An 18,797-nucleotide genomic window follows, 5' to 3' on the forward strand; every position below is an offset into this window, starting at 1 on the left:
AGCACACACACACATGTGCAGTACTGGATTGAACCTACAGCATCATTCACACAAGGCAAGTGTTCTATCACTAAGCTACAGACCCAGTAACATTATCTTTCTCAGCTTTATTTTCCAAAAGGAAGTACTCATTTTATGTTTTTTCTTAAGTGTTTAAATGTGTTATCTTTTAAAATTTTTTATTTAATCTTCAGGTGCATTTTGTATTAGAGTTCATTCTTCTTGTTATATACTCTACACATTTTGTTGAAGTTACAATAACATGTATTTATCATTGCAGTATTATGCAAAGTATTTCATTGTCCTAAAAGTTCCCCATGCTCACTTACTCATCTTTTCTTCTTCTTCTTCTTCTTCTTCTTTTGTTTTTTTGTGTTTGTTTTTGTTTTTGTTTTTTTTTTGAGACAAGGTTTCTCTGTGTAGCTTTGCGCCTTTCCTGGAACTCACTTGGTAGCCCAGGCTGGCCTCCAACTCACAGAGATCTGCCTGCCTCTGCCTCCCAAGTCCTGGGATTAAAGGCATGCATCACCACTGCCCAGCTTATCTTTCCATCTTCATAACTCTTGGCAACCACTAATCTTTTTATTATTTTCATAGTTTTTCTGGAATGTCATGTAATTAGAATTATGATATGTAGTCCTTTCATGTTGTCTTTCCAGAGACTGGTAGCTCATTTCTTCTTAGAATTAAATAATATTCTGTCATAAGGATATGACTCCATTTATTTAACCATTTACCATCTTGGTATGTCTTGGTTAGCTCTAAATTTGGGCAATTATCAATAAAGCTGCTATAAACATTTGTGAAGCTTTTGTGTGTGCTAAATGGTTTTATTCAGTTTTTGTTTGAAGGAACTGTATAAGAAATTAATTCCTTGAGTTCATATTGCTGTAAACAACTCATTTGTACAACATACCAAATGTGAATGTATAAATAATTATTCCTAAGAATTCCACTACTAGGTTTGTATCCCCAAATACATATATGTATGTATACATAAATGTGCTAAAGTATACACAATACTGACTTCCTGTCAGTATTATCAATAAAAGCCTCAAACAGGAAGTCATTTGATAGGTATCAACAATGGATAAATCAGTTGATGGATATATCTATTAATGGTATAGTATAGCAATGGAAATAAATGAATGGCCATGGAGGTAGAAATCTCTACCTCCTGGATCCCTCAAGCTCTGTATACATACACCCATATATACAGTACAATTTACATAGATCTATGATCATCTTAGAGCAATTAAAATTTTCTAAAAAGAATTATTAATTTGATGCTCTGCTTAGTACAGTGATTAAAATATATGCTCCTTGAGGCTGGGGAGGCTCAGGGTTTAAGAGCCATTGCTGCTCTTCAAGAGAACCCAGGTTCATTTCTCAGTGCATACATAGTGTCTCACAACCATCCTTAACTCCAGTTCCAAGGGATCTGATGTCCTCTTCTGAATTCCATAGACACCAGGCACACATGTGGTATACATACATACAAGCAGGCAAAACACTCGTACACATAATAGAAAATAAATAAGTCTAAAACAAATTTTAAGTGAAATAAAATATATGCCCCTAGATTTATTCAAGAAAGAGTTAAAAATAGAGCAAGAAGCATCAAATGTATACTTACAATTAAGAAGAAAAATGACCAAATGCCACTATTTTTTCTACCATTACGAAAAATGAATGAAATTACATATGTCAAGAAAACAAGAGATGATGCATATCCAATACTACACAGGATCTGAAAACAGAAACATTCAGATTACATAGGTGAATACTACTTAGGAAAGTATTCATACTTAACCCTCAACTCTTCAAAATCATCAAAAGCATGGGCAATTTGAAGTTCTTTGGTTTAATAATAATAATAATAATAATAATACAGGTGGGGAAGGCTAGGCAGGAGGGAAGGGAATCAAAAGGCCCCCTGATGCCATCTCCTTTCCAGGCATCATTTGAGACATGACCACCAACATGTCTGCTTCCTCCCAAATGAATGGCCTGACTGATGGTTGCTAATACCTGGTAGATAAGGAATTTAAAAAATGTCAAAGTAGACAAATTTGAAGTGCTACACTGAAACATTTCTAACCTGCTTGTAACAAATTTTCAAGTACTTGTCTTCCATGGCTTGATAAAATAAACCAGTGCTGAGAACCTTCTATTTGTTGTAGATGGAGATTAATTAGCACAGTGACCCACAACTGGCCAAAGCCAGAGTATAAGAGACTGCAGAATGCTGAGTCCTAAATGGAACATAAACGCCACACACCTCTCCCCACCACTTCTGCAGACATCACTGCAGGAGAGGGGACAACATGAGTGTAAGAGCCAGAGGTGGTAGACGACAAAAGGAAACATCTGGACACAGCAGGGCAGCTGCCCCTATGAACTCACAACAGTTGTGGTAGGTAGCATGCACAAGATTGTGTGGGCCCAAATTAGGCATACAACTTCACTCCAAACCATGGAGCTACTGGCAATTATTAGCTGCAGAGAGGCGGTATTTTCTAAGATGTAGACCCTGGTAAACTGCATAATCTCCAGTGGAAGACCATACTTGTGAAACTATTTGAGCAGCACGAGTTGGTCTTGAAAGATCTTAAGGACATAAGGTATGAAGCCAGAGAAGAAGCCATGGTGGCTTCACTTCCACACAGGAGCCATATTGTTGTTAAGTTCCCATACCCTACGAGAATAGTTTTCTACAGAGGAGGACTGTACTGGGCGGGGGTGGGGGTGGGAGTGAGGGTGGGGGGTGGAGACAGACAGAGTGGGGGGGGGAGGGACTGGCAGGAGAGGAGAGAGGGGAAACTGTGACCAGGATGTAAAATAAATTAATTAATTTAAATAAATAAATACGGGGATGGGGGGTGGGAGAGACTAAGTTTCTGTTTTCAAAACCTGATGTACCTTGCAAAACATGTCTTTGAACCTACACTGAACTTGTGACCCCATGATGCATCATTGTCCCTTGCCTTGTAGAATATGTTTTCAGGATACCGTGGCCACCAACCCCATTATATATGACTTTCCATCCTCATGACATATATACTTGCCTTTTGACTGTATTTTTCCTAACCCCTTCAAATGTGCTTGCAGCTTTTTTTTTTTATTAACCTATGGCTTTTCCCCATAAAAGGGACCTCAAAAAGCTAGCCCATGGCTGCTCTCTAAAGTTCTGACTTAGGGTGAGACAGCTGGCTGGCCAGACCTGGGTGCACCTTTAAAATAAAGTTTGCTTTATTTGGTCAGTTGTAGAAGTGGTTTTTCTCCTCACAGATTGGAGATTAACAAAGGTTGAGTAGGTGAATTAAGAGTTGGGGGCAGGGGATACATAGGATCAAAACATGTATGAAGCTCTCAAAGAACTAGCTTAAAATAATATCAAAACAATAAAACATTGCTGGCCTTTCAGTAGGCAATACAGTCCTCAGAGTGCTGGGAACTGACTGCAAGATAGTGACAGGGGCTTCAAAATGGCCCAATAACAGCACCATTAAAGGGCAAAGTGACATTATAAGATGGTGTCTGTTACTTGTTCTTTGTCCAAAGCTAATACAACCAAAAGGTAAGCTAATAACATGAGCAGTTCATTATTATCTCTTCTTATCCTTGACATATCCTGAGGCCTGAGGCCCCCAGAGCAACTGACGGCTCACTACAGGGCTAAGTCAAACAATGCTAATAATATTAATGTACAATAGTTCCCACTCTGTTGATCCAAAAGTGCGGAGAGCTGCTTTGGAGCTGATTTTGTGCCCAAACCCCTATTACCTTGGCAAAGGACAGTTTTTGCACCCTGTCAGCACAAATAACCACCTCATTCTTTCTCCTTTCACAGTGTTCTCATCTTCCTCCAAGGTCTATCTTTTTCCTTGTGCTCTACGAAAGTTTAACTACCCCTCTTACTGTTCCCGATCCCTTCTCTTGGCAATTGCTAACACTTCTAGCTTCTATGTCCTGGAATTTTTCTCTTTTGAACCTCAATAAACTATACTCAAGTTCCTTTCTGAGTAAGTTTTTTAAATTCTTATATCAACGGGACCCAGACAGAACCTGCAAAAGAGACTCATGACCCTAGTGACCACATTCATGGAAAAGATGGTCTAATAAAACTTTATTCAAAAATGTAAGGTATTCTAAATCTTTACACTTACCTGGATTAACAGGTTTTCAATTATAAATATAATCTCCTCCTGGCTAAAAACACAGTCCATTATTTGCATGAGAAGGAGAATCAAAAAGTACAGGGGAATGTCCACCAGAGCCTGTCCACACCAGTAAGCAGAAGGGTATAGCCCTGAGGTCCACAGCTGAGAAAGAATTTTTTTCTGATGCAACAAACAAACAAACAAACAAAAAACCAGAAAGATCATCATAAAATTCTGAAAAGCCGAAACTAGGGAAACTGCGAATACATAGTTACAGCAACTATTTTTACTATATCCCTTTTCAGTTATTACTTTTGTTTAGCAAATGACATTGCTACTTGCCACACCCATACCCAAGAGGAACTGATACTATTTCAAAATGAGACAGATAGATTGACCAAATTCTCCATAAGGGTATTCATCTAGGACTTGAGCATTGTTGAATACTGTCAAGAATACTGTTGTTAATAATAGATCTTTATTGAAAGCTTTTCAAGTCTAATTTTCTTTTGATAAAACTGTTGGGCATGACTCTTTGATTGGCAGCTATCAGATTCTGTGCTTGGATGCTTTGAGCAGGGACAGATATTCTAATTCCAGGGAATCTGACACACTCACTGACCTTTGCTGGGCACTACATGCATGTGATATATAACCTACATGCAGACAAACACTCTTACACTTAAAATAAGTCTTAAAGAATAGAATAAAAACTGACCCATTATTCATGGAAATAAGAAATGATAGAATAGGCAGAATTTAGAGGAAAAAATATTCCTATTTAGTCATGTTCATTACTAAGAAGAAGAAACAGTTAACAAATGAGATAAGTCCTATGATCATAAGTGCCATTTATATATTTCTTAAATGAATTCACATGGCAGTGATGGGGATCTATTCAGACTCATTAAACAGGGGAGGGTATTGGTCTGAAACTATTTTTGTGTTGACATATGAATAAAAAGAAGTCTTCTGTATAAATAAGAACAGGGTGAAGGAGAGGACAACAGGTCTCAAAGAATGATCAAGTATTATTTGACACTGGTAAGTGTGAAATCCATATTTTAAAAAATGGGATGGGTAGAGGGGAATTTGCAGTAAAGAATAAGGAGAAATGAACAGAAGATGAATAATGCAGGGCTCTGACAGACAATGTAAAAAATTAAGACAATTCTAGCTGCATGGAGAAGTTAACTAGATACTGTTATTTGAACTTCGGAATGTTCATTCTGGTTGGGTGGAAGGAATTCATTGCAAGTAAGGATACCAACAGGTAGCTACTGCTGTAGTCCAAGCAGGAGTTTGTGATACAGACTAGGATGTAAACAATGACAGTAAGAAATTGATGGATTTGATCATTGGGAACAGAACGTAAAGGAATTACTGATGAAGTGTACAAGGAATAAGGAAAGAAATAAAGGTAAATCCAGAGTTTTTCACCAGAGCAAATGTAGATATTAATAAGACTTACTGAGGTAAAAAAGGTTAAAGATGACAGATCTACCCAGGGAAACTTTACCTTTTTGTTCAAATTTGAAATATCTATTTCTCATCTCTATAGAAATATCAGCTGTTTTGTGATATATGTGGACACTGATAATTTTGAGAGTAGTGAAAGGGGACCCTCACACTAAACTCTATTGTAGAGGGCAAAAAGGCCTTGAGTACACAGATAAGCACTGGGAAAGCCAGGGAAGTTAAACACACAGCTTATCTCATGTTGAAGAGATTAATGAGATGCACAGCTGCTCTTCTTGGAATGCAAGAATGGCACAGCTTTACAACCTGGTGATCCTTTGCTTTTGATGAGACAGCCTCTGCCTTGTCTCCCAGAAATTTATGTTTTTTCTTATCCAAGACCTTTCCCCCTAAACTGTGAGCATTGCTTTTAGGCCATAAAACCCACTCTTAAGAGTAATGTCACACGGGCTTTACAATAGCCTAAGTGACTTCTATGTTATCTTAGGGCCAGGCCAATCCTGACTCCCACAGGCATTATGTTAACCTCATTCTCCCTAGACCCTAAATCTTTGGCGCTATCTCTGAGTCAACACTACCCATTCTTCTGAAAGAAACCAGATGCATTTTGCAAGGCATCTCAATGTAAACATGTCTTAAATTGTGCACTTAGGACTGGGTTAATTGTTACCTGAATACTTTTTTTCAAAAATTGTGCTGTGCTTAGATACAGCTAAAGCAAAATGATCTGGGTCAGACTCTGGAAGTCCTGACTCAGAGTCAATTGCAATAAAATCAGGCTGATGAGAGTTTCATTCTTGTCTCTTTGTGGATCATTTTTCCCTGACTTCTGTAAAGCCTGTAGGGGAATCACCACACTTTATATATTTAGATATCAAAAACACTAAGTATTAATTCACTGAATCCTCATGGGAACCTGCTGTAACCCAGGTGTAATCATCATTGTAGTTCATCAGCGACAAACTAAGGCAAGTGTGTGAATAAACAGCTTTTAAAATTTATTCAGCCTGAAAACTGAAGAGTTGAGAGCAGAAAAAACTAAAATTAACTCCAGCCCATAAAGCCATCTCCTGGGCACGCACATGGTTCCATATGACAAAACCAGCACCTGGTGCTGATGTCAACCCCATGAAGAGCGGAAAGGGATTCGTTATGGGCACTGGGAGTACTGGGGAGGCACAAAGACTGACAAAGGCTTCTGGAATTTTATATGAAAACATCACAAATTTAAGTTAAAGGGGAATTTTTTTCAACAATAGTCAAAATACTGTAGTGATTGGATCTGGACTATTTAACTGAGTAATTTCATTACCAAGTGAGAGTGTGGCTATGTCTGTCGGTAGGTTTCTATTAATGAGACTAAGTGGTACATACTTAAAAGTTGTCTTTAATACTAGCTGGTGGTATTTCCCTGTTTAAGAAAAATGTATTTTACTCATATTTTGACAAGCTATTATTGAAATGATTGGTTATACATAGCAATAAACACATTAGATTCACTACCTGCATGCAAATCTATGTGCACAACATTCAAAGGAAATTTGAAAAAATATATATATATATATATCTGAAGACTTTAATGCTTCTTACTTTGTGGTCATTGATGCTGCTCATTGCGATGTAAGGAGTGAGACTGGCAGCCAATGGTATCCAGAAGAATGCATTGCTCATGTATCCATGCTCATAAAACATATGCTCCTAAAATTATGCAGACATGGTGAGCAGATAGAAACCAGGCCTCTGATTCATTTATACTGTCTTCACCATATCAACCAAATAAATACCCCTCAAAGCCCTTCCCAAATCCTCATGAAGTTCCAGTCTCTTACTCAGAGATTATAGCATTCTACACATCAATAGCATGTATATCTATATCTACATTTAACTATATCTCTTTGTACACACACACACACACACACACACACACACACACAAACAAATACATACCACTTATTAAATAATACATATTCTTGGGCCACCAATGGAGAAGATATTTTTTCTAATCTTAGAAACTTGTGCCAAAGCAGCTCAGTTCAACATTTATAAAGAGTTATTCCTCTGCTTCCAGATAATGCAAAAGTATCAAATTTAAATGTTTTCAGATAGAAAGTAGTAAGTACATGAATGTTAGAAAATAATTCATCTGAAAGCTCCTCCCTGAGGACAAGCGTTCATGGTACCAGAAGGTTCCATGTGATTTCTAAAGGAGCCTAGTGTGGTAGAAGTCAATAGCCCTACTATCTATGATGCCTATGAACTAAAACAATGACCAACATGACTCTTATCTTGTTGGTAACCAACAGCTGTCTAATTGGACTTAAAGCCCTGCTCAACAAGAGGGAAATTATTCCTGGTACAGGAAACCTAGCCAACTACCCAGTCATGGATCTTGAAGGAGAACCTGCAATCACTAATAATAATAATACTGGTGTAATTTATGGCCACATTCTAAATTTACCTATGTATAAATTCAAGGTCACCTGAGCTAGTAGCTAGCAATTTTTTGTAATTAAGACATCGTATTTCTATCATTAACTATTTGAGACAAAGTCTCATGATATAGCCTAGACTGACATTAAACCAGTGAACCCCCTGCACCATCTGAGTGCCAAGATCAAATGCTTGTAGCACCATGCTCAACAAGATACTTAAAAATAAATAAATAGATTATATATATATATATATATATATATATATATATATATATATATATAGAGAGAGAGAGAGAGAGAGAGAGAGAGAGAGAACAAAACCCACAGCTATCTCAGAAGGAAAGGGAATGCAGGCATTTAGGGCTGAGCCACATTTCCTTTTCTAATCCAACATGTCAGACTTTTGTAAAGGAAACAAAGGAGCAACACACTGTCTCCATCCCTTACCCACGTCTCACACCACAAGTTAACAGTGCAGCAAGATTTCTTTTTTTTTCTTTTATTGAAAATAGATTCTTTTCTTATACAACATATCCTGATTATAGTTTCTCTTCCCTTAACTTTTCCCAGTTCCTCCCTACCATCCCTCCCCTCTGGATCCATTCCCTTTCTGTTTCCCATTAGGAAATAACAAGCTTCTAAGAGGTAACAATCAGGCATAGAAAAATAGAATATAATGATATGAAGCAAAAACTATCATATCAAAGTTGCAAACCAACAGGGGAAAGAGAGTCCCAAGAGCAGGCACATTCTTAATAACAAAAGGCGATTTTAAAAACAATGGGATATGCTCACAGCATCATTTTCTAAGACAAAATAAATTCAACACAGCAAGGTAAAATGATGACACAACTACAATCCTTCCCCCAATCTAGATACTGTTAAAGGATGTAAGCACATATGGACAACATATTTTACATAAGAAAATCAGAGAAAATTGGTATTGATATTATTGAGGAGCTACTTTTATATGTGATAAGGATATTATAGTTGTTCATAAATGGTTCTTTTAAAAATTGTGTGTGTGTGTGTGTGTGTGTGTGTGTGTGTGTGTGTGTGTGTGTGTGTGCAGGGAACAACTTTTCAAGAGTCAGTTCTCTCCTTCTGCCATGTAGGTCCCAGGGGTTGAAGTCAGGACATCAGGCTTGGCAGCAAGCACCTTCTACCAATTGTGCCATCTCATCAACCACAACAATTTTTTAACAGATATATACAGTGAAATATTTATAGATACAATGATATGATCTTAAATTTAATTCAAATACTCTTAAGGCTATGTTTCTATAATAACTAAAGTTGGCTTATCAATGTGGGAGGTTATTAAATTCTCTATTAATGTGTTTGGAATTTTATATAATGGTTACCTTTAAAATAATCAAGAACTATTCCTATGTTCCCACTTATAATAAACCCTAATCTGGTCAAAGATGGAAGTTCTATATTGAAAGATTCTCTTTATGCATCTCCAAGTGAAATAATATTAACAGCAGTAATGACCAGAACTGCAATTCACTGAGCAAATGACCTACATACTCAGGTCTTGTTGCTTGTCTTTGTACTACCTTAACCAAGTTAGTCGGGTGCACACCTTACCAAATTTACCTCAGCAGAAACTTTTGTGGTGACATTTTATTTGTACATTTTATTAATTAGTGCTGTGGATATCGCTCTGTATAAATAAAATGCTGTTTGGCCAGTGGCCAGGCAGGAAGTATAGGCGGGACAAGAGAGAAGAAAATTCTGGGAAGTAAAGGCTGAGGCAGACAGACACTGCCAGCCTCCACCATGGCAAGAAGGATGTAAGGTAATGGGTAAGCCACGAGTCACGTGGCAAGGTACAGATTTATAGAAATGGGTTAATTTAAGATAGAAGAAGTAGATAACAAGAAGCCTGCCACGGCCATACAGTTTGTAAGCAATATAAGTTTCTGTGTGTTTACTTGGTTGGGTCTGAGCGTCTATGGGCCTGGTGGTTGAGAGAGATTTGTCCTGACTGTGGGCCAGGCAGGAAAACTCTAACTAAAAATTAGTGTATTAAAGACTACAAAAATCAGTTGTTGTTTTTTTAAGAAGGACACATAGTCAAATATTGAAAAACTTCTGCTATCAATTATGCCCCACTATCAAGGGCTGCAGATAAAATGGAAAACCAGTTTTTCCAATTAATAGTACTTCTGCTGTCTCAATGCTCCCAAACAATACTGTTTATACTGTTTTATATTCAGTTAAGTCACACAGGAATATGTTTTATTTATGTATAAAATATAAGATCATCAAGTTCATCAAAACTGAGATGACGTTATTTCTTACATTACAAGGACTTTCTTAAAACCATCCAAGGTCTTCATATACTTACTTCAAAAAATGTGCTTCTGTCAGTCTGAATTCGTCCTGAAGAATTAAAGATTCCAAGCAGCCCGTTGCTAATAATATCCATGAGGACTGGAAAGCAGTTTAGTCTTTTGGTGTTACATGCTATTGAAAACCTGAGATCCTAAAATATAATGAATATTTCTTAATTCTCAGACCTAATTACATAACTTAATTATAGTATGAAACAACAACAAAATAATTAAATGGCATATTATGTTTGAAAATCATCAAAATCACTGATAATATAATAAAACAAGGGCAGAAAAGCAATATTTCCACTGACTATATTATTTAATTCCCAATATACTTAAAGAATTTATCACTTTGATATGGATTTCTATACCACTAACCACAAACATTAGCCACATGACTAGTTGTGCCCAGAATCTCAGAAAATTAAATAAAGTGATTTTCAGCAGCAATAGTGGCATGAGTGTTATGGGATTACCAACCACTCTGGTTGGATTTAAGGCCCACTCCATGAGATGGAGCTCTGACCTGGTACTGTTATCAGGAACAAGAACCTGTGACTAAATAGATATCAGGCCCTAGAAAGGAATCTATTACTATTATTCTGCCAAATCAGAGATTTTTAACCTGTATATCATTACCCCTTTGGGTCACTATAATTCATAGCAGTAGCAAAATTACAGTTATGAAATAGTGACAAAACAATTTTATGGTTGGGAGTCACCACAAGAATAGGAACTATATTAAAGGGTCACAGCATTAGGAAGGTTGAGAACCACTGTTCTAAATGAACATAGGATTAAACAGACTCCTAATGATATATTGCTGTACCCATAAATTAGTGCATCTCTCAACCCCTTATTAGGGAAGCTTCTTGCAGTGGGTGGAAATTAACAGAGATCCTCAAGTGGTCAATGTGTAGAGAACAAGAGACTGTGGAGTTCTCAGCCCTACATGAGACATCTTTATTAGATATGTTCTCCCAAGGACTGAGGAATCTTCAAGGAAGAAAGACTTTAAGAGCCCAAGGTGAAGGATTACTACAAGAAAAGGTAGTTTTCTGAACACAACAGGTCAATTACATTTGGACTCACAGTTGTTGTGATAACATGCACAAGATCTGTACAAATTCAAGCCAGAAGAAATCTCAGCATGGTGTGGGAGAAGTAGGCACAAAGTTCCACTCTTAGTTAAAGAGCTATTAGCATTTGATAGCTTCTGGGATAGGGAAAAATCAGTCTTTAAGGGTGTGATGTCTAGTAAGTCAATCATACTCTAAGGCAGGCAATTATACCCAAAAGTGATAGATAGATAGATAGATAGATAGATAGATAGATAGATAGATAGATGAAATTCTCAGGGAATTAATTAAAACATTTTAAAAACTTATTCAAGATCTAGGCAAGTGATATAAATGAATGAGCAATATGAAAATGCAACAGACTGCAGATTCAAGGCTAAATTAACTGAGCAATTATTCTCAGCTCCACTGAGAATACAATTTAAAATAACTAATGAGGCAGAATTTAATTGATACAATTTTTAAATTATTGTTAAAATCATTGGTAGTTATATGGGAGATAGTAAGCAAATGATTACAGCTCAGCTTCTCCTATGAAAATGAGAAATAACTTGTTTGTATCAAGTCAGTTAATTTGAGTTCTTCAAATTGTACCTCCATAACCTGTCTTTGGTGAAATACAGCCATCAGAGTCTAACATACCTTTCCGTCACTCAACACAGTGATAGCACCATTGTATAGTGCCTCTTCTGTGCCATTTCTGGTTCCCAGGACATCTATGTCTAATGCTATGTTCTGCTGTCTTAGTGAATGTACAAAGTTATCAATGCTTGAACCTACCATGAAGGCAAAATCAAAAGAAGCAAACATAAGTCAATTAGTATAAAAAGCAACAAAAAATTAAATGACATAACTCAAAGCATGTTATTACTGCTTATAGATACCCTTAGAAGGCAGAACTAGAGTTGAGTACAAAAATACATTATGTTGACATGTATATAATAAAGATCCTCTACATATAGCCTAAAATTTATTAATATTTCTAGTATTATATAATTTCTAGGAGTGTCACTCCATTTTTATTTAAAGAAGATTGATATAAATACAATCTATTTTTAAAGAAGAAAGGGGATAGTATAGATATGGTAGGATGAAAGGGTAGATTATTGAACCTACTTTTAAAGAGCAACAACTTGTTTGAAATATTATACAATGCTATGGATTTTAGTCTATTGGTACAAATTTAAAGTTAATTTTGTTACACTGTATGTATATTTCTACTCTTGTTTAATGTATTTTGTTTGTGCAACTCATTTGAAATTGTAGTGTATAGTTGAGAAATACAGATTAATAATTAGTCATCTATGATAATCACACTTATAGTCATGTTAGTTAAGTTTTCTAGGTATACATAGATATATTTCAATTAGGTAGATAATCTTCAAACACTTCAAAGACCTACAGAATATGGCATTTAAAATGTTTTAAAAACTTAGACTTTCCTGGACAATGAGACATGGCTGCTCCTGGCAGCACCAATTTACTTCAGAGAGAAAGATGGGCATTGAAGGCACTCCATGTGGAGTTTATCTTCTTCTTGGTACAAAATGGCCATTTGGGCAAGAAATTGCTTTTGCCTGGACTGCTTGACAGAATGTTATATAAACTGGACATGCAGGACTCATAGGAAGATGACCAGTAAATTTGCCAAAACAAGGCAAAATGATCCTTCAGGTTTCTGCTTCACAGAGGAAACTGCCAGACATTCTATAGGACACAGAAAAAGTAACTGATAGAATAGGCCTATGAGCTGAAGATGGATGCTCCAACATTGCAGACTGTCCACACAGGCAGCTGTCTCTATCATTTCCAGAATTTTAGAAGTTACTTACAATGAATTTCCTGTTTACTTAGGTAATATTATATCCTTCTGAGGTCTTTGATGCAATTAAAGACTAAATAGTTATAATTATAATTTTCCTTTGTTGTGATAAAAGATAGAATAGATATGAAACTTTAGACTCACAAATATAGGATAGATAGAATATTTTCTTTAATTTTGCCAAATACAAATATACTAGATATTATAACTGTAATTCTTGCTCGATAACTATTCTATTATATGAATTTTACTATGTTAAAGTTAAAACCTTCCTTTTTGATTAGACAGAAAAGGGGAAGTGCTGTTGAATGTCATTCTGTATGCTATGAATGTGTGTTGCTCTGATTGGTTGATAAATAAAATGTTGATTGGCTAGTAGCCAGGCAAGAAGTATAGGAAGGATAAGCAGATGAGGAGAATTCTGGGAAGAGGAAGGCTGAGTCAGGAGTCACCAGTCAGACACAGAGGAAGCAAGATGACAAGGCAGAACTGGGAAAAGGTACCAAGCTATGTGGCTAAACATAGATAAGAATTATAGGCCAATTTAAGTGTAAGAGTGAATCAGTATTAAGCCTGAGCTAATGGCCAAGCAGTTATAATTAATATAAGTGATTATTATATAAGCTGCTGCAGGACTGTGGGTGAGAGAGAGTTGTCAGGACTGGGCAGGACACTGGAAAACTTCCAGCTACACTTCCTAAAATGCATGAGACCCCAGGTTCAGTGACCAACACCATAAATTAACAATACAAGCAGAACCACAATTAGCCAAACCAGTAGAGTGATCTTGGATGCTATGAGTTTTGATCTTCTTATAAATATTGAGCATTCTGTTCACAGAGCCCAGCAATACAGGGAATTACAAAATGATATAGTAAGGTCTCAAAGACCAGTTAATGATTTGCCTTTCTAAAGTCCCTTTGGCTGTTTTGGCAAAAGCCTTACAGTTCAAGTAAACTTCAAAAAAAAAAAAAAAAGTATTTGCAAAAAAACTAAATTGTGGTTTTTATTTTTTAATTAATTTTCTGTTTGGTCTTATAACTGTTTTTTACTACACAGAAATCATTCTTTTCTTCATGTTTTATGTTTTTCAGGCAATCTCCCATCAAAAAATGTGTTTGAATGTTACAGCTTACCTGTTCTATTGATGACCAGTAGGTGGGTCAGAGGATCCTGTGGAGGCTGTCCTGGAGAAAGGAAATACATACTTGGAGACAATCCCCATGAGTAACTTTCATGGTATAGCTTATAGAACAGATGCTCCAAAAGTTGAGGAAGAAAACTAATACCAAACAGCAATAACCTATGTGGAAGAAGAGAAATATTAAATAGCAAAAGTTAATAATCTATAGCCACTTTCAAGGGGCTCTATGTTTCAGTAGATGATGGACAGTGATAAAACATGGGCAAAGGGGACATTCAAATCATGTTGCTTCCTCCTTCTTTTTTCTAAAATGAAATGACACAGCTTTGGTCTTAACTACCCATTTCTGCTTTTGACATTTTCTTTGAGCCTTCCAACTCTGCTGATGCTGACTCTGTTTGGTCAGATGGGGTCTTGTGTAGTCCAGGAGGGCCTTGAATTTGTGATGACCTAGAACTTCTGATCCTTCTGCTCTTACTTCCTGAGTGTTGGAATTACAGGCATACTAAAATCTCATGTGAGACCTAGTACTCTGAAATTAATGGAAGAAAAAGGAATGGGGACAAATATCCAGCAGTGTCAACTTGTCTAACAACTCAGGTCTGGGGAGATAGAAAGCCCACATGGAAAGCATATTCCTAATGGTTAACTAAACTGGCATAGCAGACAATTGCCTTCTAAATAACTATATCTCCAGACAAAAACAGCTCTTATTTAGCCTAATCAGAGAAGCCCCTCCTTACAATGAACAATGGTTGAATGCAGATACTCATGGCTGCCTAAGATGCAGAAAATAAGCAGAGGATGTGTGCCCAGCCCCAAACAAGTCACTGAGAGCATCCCCTCTAACACTCAGGAAGCATTGCACAGGGGGTGGGAAGTACATAAGGGCCAGAGGATAGGGTGAAGGAGTATGAAACTTAGGTTACTGAGGTATGTCCTTAAATAGAACTGTTTGGAATTTAGATCCTTGGGCACCCTGGTCTTGGATAGGAACCTACTTGGCTGTGAAGCAGAACAGCTTTCCTCCTTATAAGTGCATCATCTTTGGTATTCCATTACAGTAACAAAGATAATACAAAGACTTATTATTTTAATATATGTGCAAACATTAAACAAAAGGATTATGTGTAGAATGCTTACAAATAGTTGAGTAAAGAAGTCTCCTGAGAGTGGTTAGATTTATACCAGGAGGCAGCACTTACCAATGAGGTGGAAGCTGCAGGGGTTTGGTCTTTACAACAGGTACTAGATACCACTGAGAAGTTAAATAAGAGAAGCACAGAGTCTCAGTGCCCAACCTGTTGGCAGGAACATTAACGCTAACCTGAGTTTTCAGACTGCTGATCTCTCCTATGAATTTCAGTCTCTAATAGTAGACCACATAGTAGTACAAGCAAATTCCTTAAAATCAACTTCCATCTATCTATCTATCTATCTATCTATCTATCTATCTATCTATCTATCTATCTATCTGCCTGTCTTTCTGTCTATCTATCTACCTGCCAATCTGTCTGTCTATGTATCTACCTGCCTATTTGTATATCTATATATCTACATATCATCTCCCTCTCCTCCTGTCCCTTTCCCTACCTCATTCTGTGGAAAATATTAAGAGATTTTGGTGTCTTAGGAAAACAGAGAAAGCAGTCTTTGGTAAGGGCAAAAAAAAAAAAAAAAAAAAGGCAACTACAATAATCTCAAACTTTATATATTTTGACTACATATTTTATTTATGCACCCCAACAAAGCTTATCTGAGGATCAGAGGAAAAAGCCAGCCACTATATTAAACATAGAGGTCAGCAGTGGTAGCACACACTTTTAATCCTAGCATTCAGGAGGCAGAGATTCATCTGGATCTCTGAGAGTTCAAGGCCACACTGAGAACAGAGCCAGGCGTGGTGGCACACACCTTTAATCCCAGCACTAGTTAACCATAGAGGTCTGGAGGTCTGTACAGACAGACAGGAAGTGATAGAGCTAGGCAGAAAGAGGAAGTGATGTAGCTGGGCGGAGAGAGGAAGTAAGATGGCAGGACATAGAAATGTATATAGGCATGAGTATACAGGAAGGAGCTCTCTCTTGGGCTGAGGATTTCCTAGTGGTAAGAACTTGTGGCTTGGCTTATTCTATTCCTTTGATCTCTCAGTTTTCACCCCAATATCTGGCTCCAAGTTTTTTATTAATAAGACCTTTTAAAATTCATGTTACAACTATGTACAATTACTGGAATTTATTTTATCTACTTTTTACATTGTGTTCTCAACCAGTTTGGAGACTCACATGGTCATTAGGCTTTTTCTTTCATTCTTGAGCTTGAGGAAGCGAACCTTGGCAACTGCACAGAGCTGCTGCCTCCACAGTGCCATGCCCCTCATTGTGTTTCCTGATGACGTGAGGGAGGACACAACTCGCTCCAGCTCAACAAGGCTTCCCACGTCTTTTGCCCCTTCGCTTTGTAAGTGCCCACAGATTCCAACATCTGAAATGTAAGATCAGTCACCTATAAGGAGCAGTTTACTGTGTATTGCTTAGCTTTTCCCACAACCATTTACTCAACAGGAAGTTCCAGCATTAGGGTTGTGAGCAAATATGCACTCTAATTCATGGCTATATTAAAGCAAATACTGAGGAAATGAGAGAGAAGCAAAACAGTTTGAGGCAATAAAAAGAAATGTTGTAATTTTTTTAAAAGGCATATTCAGGTTTCTATGACATATTCAAGGAAATCCATGAAAATAAACCCATGCAAAAGTGTCCTTGTTACAAGAAATAAACCATCTTGGTGTTTTTGGACAAATTAACAAAGATAATACTTACAGAAGCCTCCTCTCCCTTCAAGAACATAAGGATGGTAAACATGACATTTTTGATTCAGCCACATTATAAAATCTAGATAAAACTTTGCTTCTTTTTTATTAGAAATCTTGGAAAAATGAGATTTCTAGAAAATTATAAACTGTGTACACATTAAGTACTGGGTCTTGCCTAGCATGATACTGAAAAATAAAAGTGCATGGATGAGTGTGGGAGTATCTGCCTTTAAACTGAGCACTTGGTAGGTAGAACCAAGTAGATCTCTGTGAGTTCAAGGCCAGCCTGATCTGCATAGCAAGCTCCAAGCAGCCAGAGCTACTCAGTGAGACTGTCTCAAAAATGAATGAATTCATTTTCCACCATAATCTCTAATTTTTCCCTCCTCCACAGCCATATTCATATAATATGACACCTCATTTTTATTGTCTATTCTATGTGGACCTAGTGTGGTACATTGCCATCTCCTATAAGTCTATATTTCTTCTCTACTTTTTTTCCCCAAGGCTAGTACCAACAAAGAAAGGCATGCATATCATCTCACTCAAAGCTCCTCTACTTTCTACATCTTCTCCCTTACCTGATTCATCAGCCATTGACTTCCCTTCTAATTTCAGGAATACCTCATTCAGAGTTGTCATGGAAACACCATAATTCTCAATGCCTTGGTTAGAACACCTATCAAGATCCCGGTAAAGGTCTAAAAGTAAGCACATAGTAGATTAAAGTATAACTTATAACAAGGCAGTAAATAATATCTTTCAAAGTGAGAAAATATTGATAAGAAGCTACATGTACTTTTATCATAAACTGATATTAATGTTCACTTAATTTATAAAACATAACTATAGAATATATTAGTTTCCACAGTTTTTCAGCATCCAAGTATAACATAAATATTTATGCTTCCATACTTAGAAAACTACTCAGTTTTAAAAAAAATATTGATGTGTTTAAACTTTTTAATTCCAAAGGCTGAAGAGATGATTCAGTAGTTAAGAGTACATGCTGCCCCAAATTCTGTTCCCAGAACCCACATGACAGCTCACAGCCACCTATAACCCCAGGTCTGGGTGATCTGATGCCCTCTTCTAGCTTCCAGGGACATCATGCATGCACATGGTGCACAGGTGTACAGGTGGGTAAAGCACTCATATACATAAAAAATATTACATATTTTTAAATTTCAAAATTTTAGGTGCATGTGTGTGTATATGTGTGTGTGTGTGTGAGAGAGAGAGAGAGACAGAGACAGAGACAGAGACAGAGAGACAGAGACAGAGGCCATGGAGTCCCGAGGAGGTCTCCTATAGTTGGACCTACAGGTAGTTGTGAGCTGCCTGACATGGGTGCTAGGAAGTGAACTTGGGCCCCGGGAAGAGGAGTTACAAGCACTCTCAATTACTGAGCCATCTCTCTAACCCCTTTCATTCTATTTTAAATTCTCTTATGGTGGGGAGAGGGTTAACTCTAAGCTCTGATTAAAGATTAGTATCGAGAGAATAAAATTTATTCTT

At 37.0% G+C, this 18,797-nt stretch overlaps 1 protein-coding gene across 6 annotated transcripts in view; it reads right to left on the bottom strand.

The window, feature by feature from the left end:
• Nucleotides 1-18,797, bottom strand: part of Abca9 (ATP binding cassette subfamily A member 9) — an 80,870-nt gene that overhangs the window by 20,436 nt on the left and 41,637 nt on the right. For all 6 annotated transcript variants that reach the window (XM_036194660.1, XM_036194662.1, XM_036194661.1 and 3 more), the window contains exons 18-25: nucleotides 17,861-17,980; nucleotides 16,750-16,948; nucleotides 14,457-14,623; nucleotides 12,141-12,274; nucleotides 10,431-10,568; nucleotides 7,233-7,340; nucleotides 4,170-4,343; nucleotides 1,637-1,750 (exon numbers count right to left, since the gene is read on the bottom strand). In XM_036194660.1, coding sequence (XP_036050553.1) covers nucleotides 1,637-1,750; nucleotides 4,170-4,343; nucleotides 7,233-7,340; nucleotides 10,431-10,568; nucleotides 12,141-12,274; nucleotides 14,457-14,623; nucleotides 16,750-16,948; nucleotides 17,861-17,980 — 1,154 coding nt within the window. The remainder of the gene's footprint in view (nucleotides 1-1,636; nucleotides 1,751-4,169; nucleotides 4,344-7,232; nucleotides 7,341-10,430; nucleotides 10,569-12,140; nucleotides 12,275-14,456; nucleotides 14,624-16,749; nucleotides 16,949-17,860; nucleotides 17,981-18,797) is intronic.

The sequence above is a fragment of the Onychomys torridus genome, chromosome 8 (assembly GCF_903995425.1).
Source record: "Onychomys torridus chromosome 8, mOncTor1.1, whole genome shotgun sequence".
Taxonomy (NCBI): domain Eukaryota; kingdom Metazoa; phylum Chordata; class Mammalia; order Rodentia; family Cricetidae; genus Onychomys; species Onychomys torridus.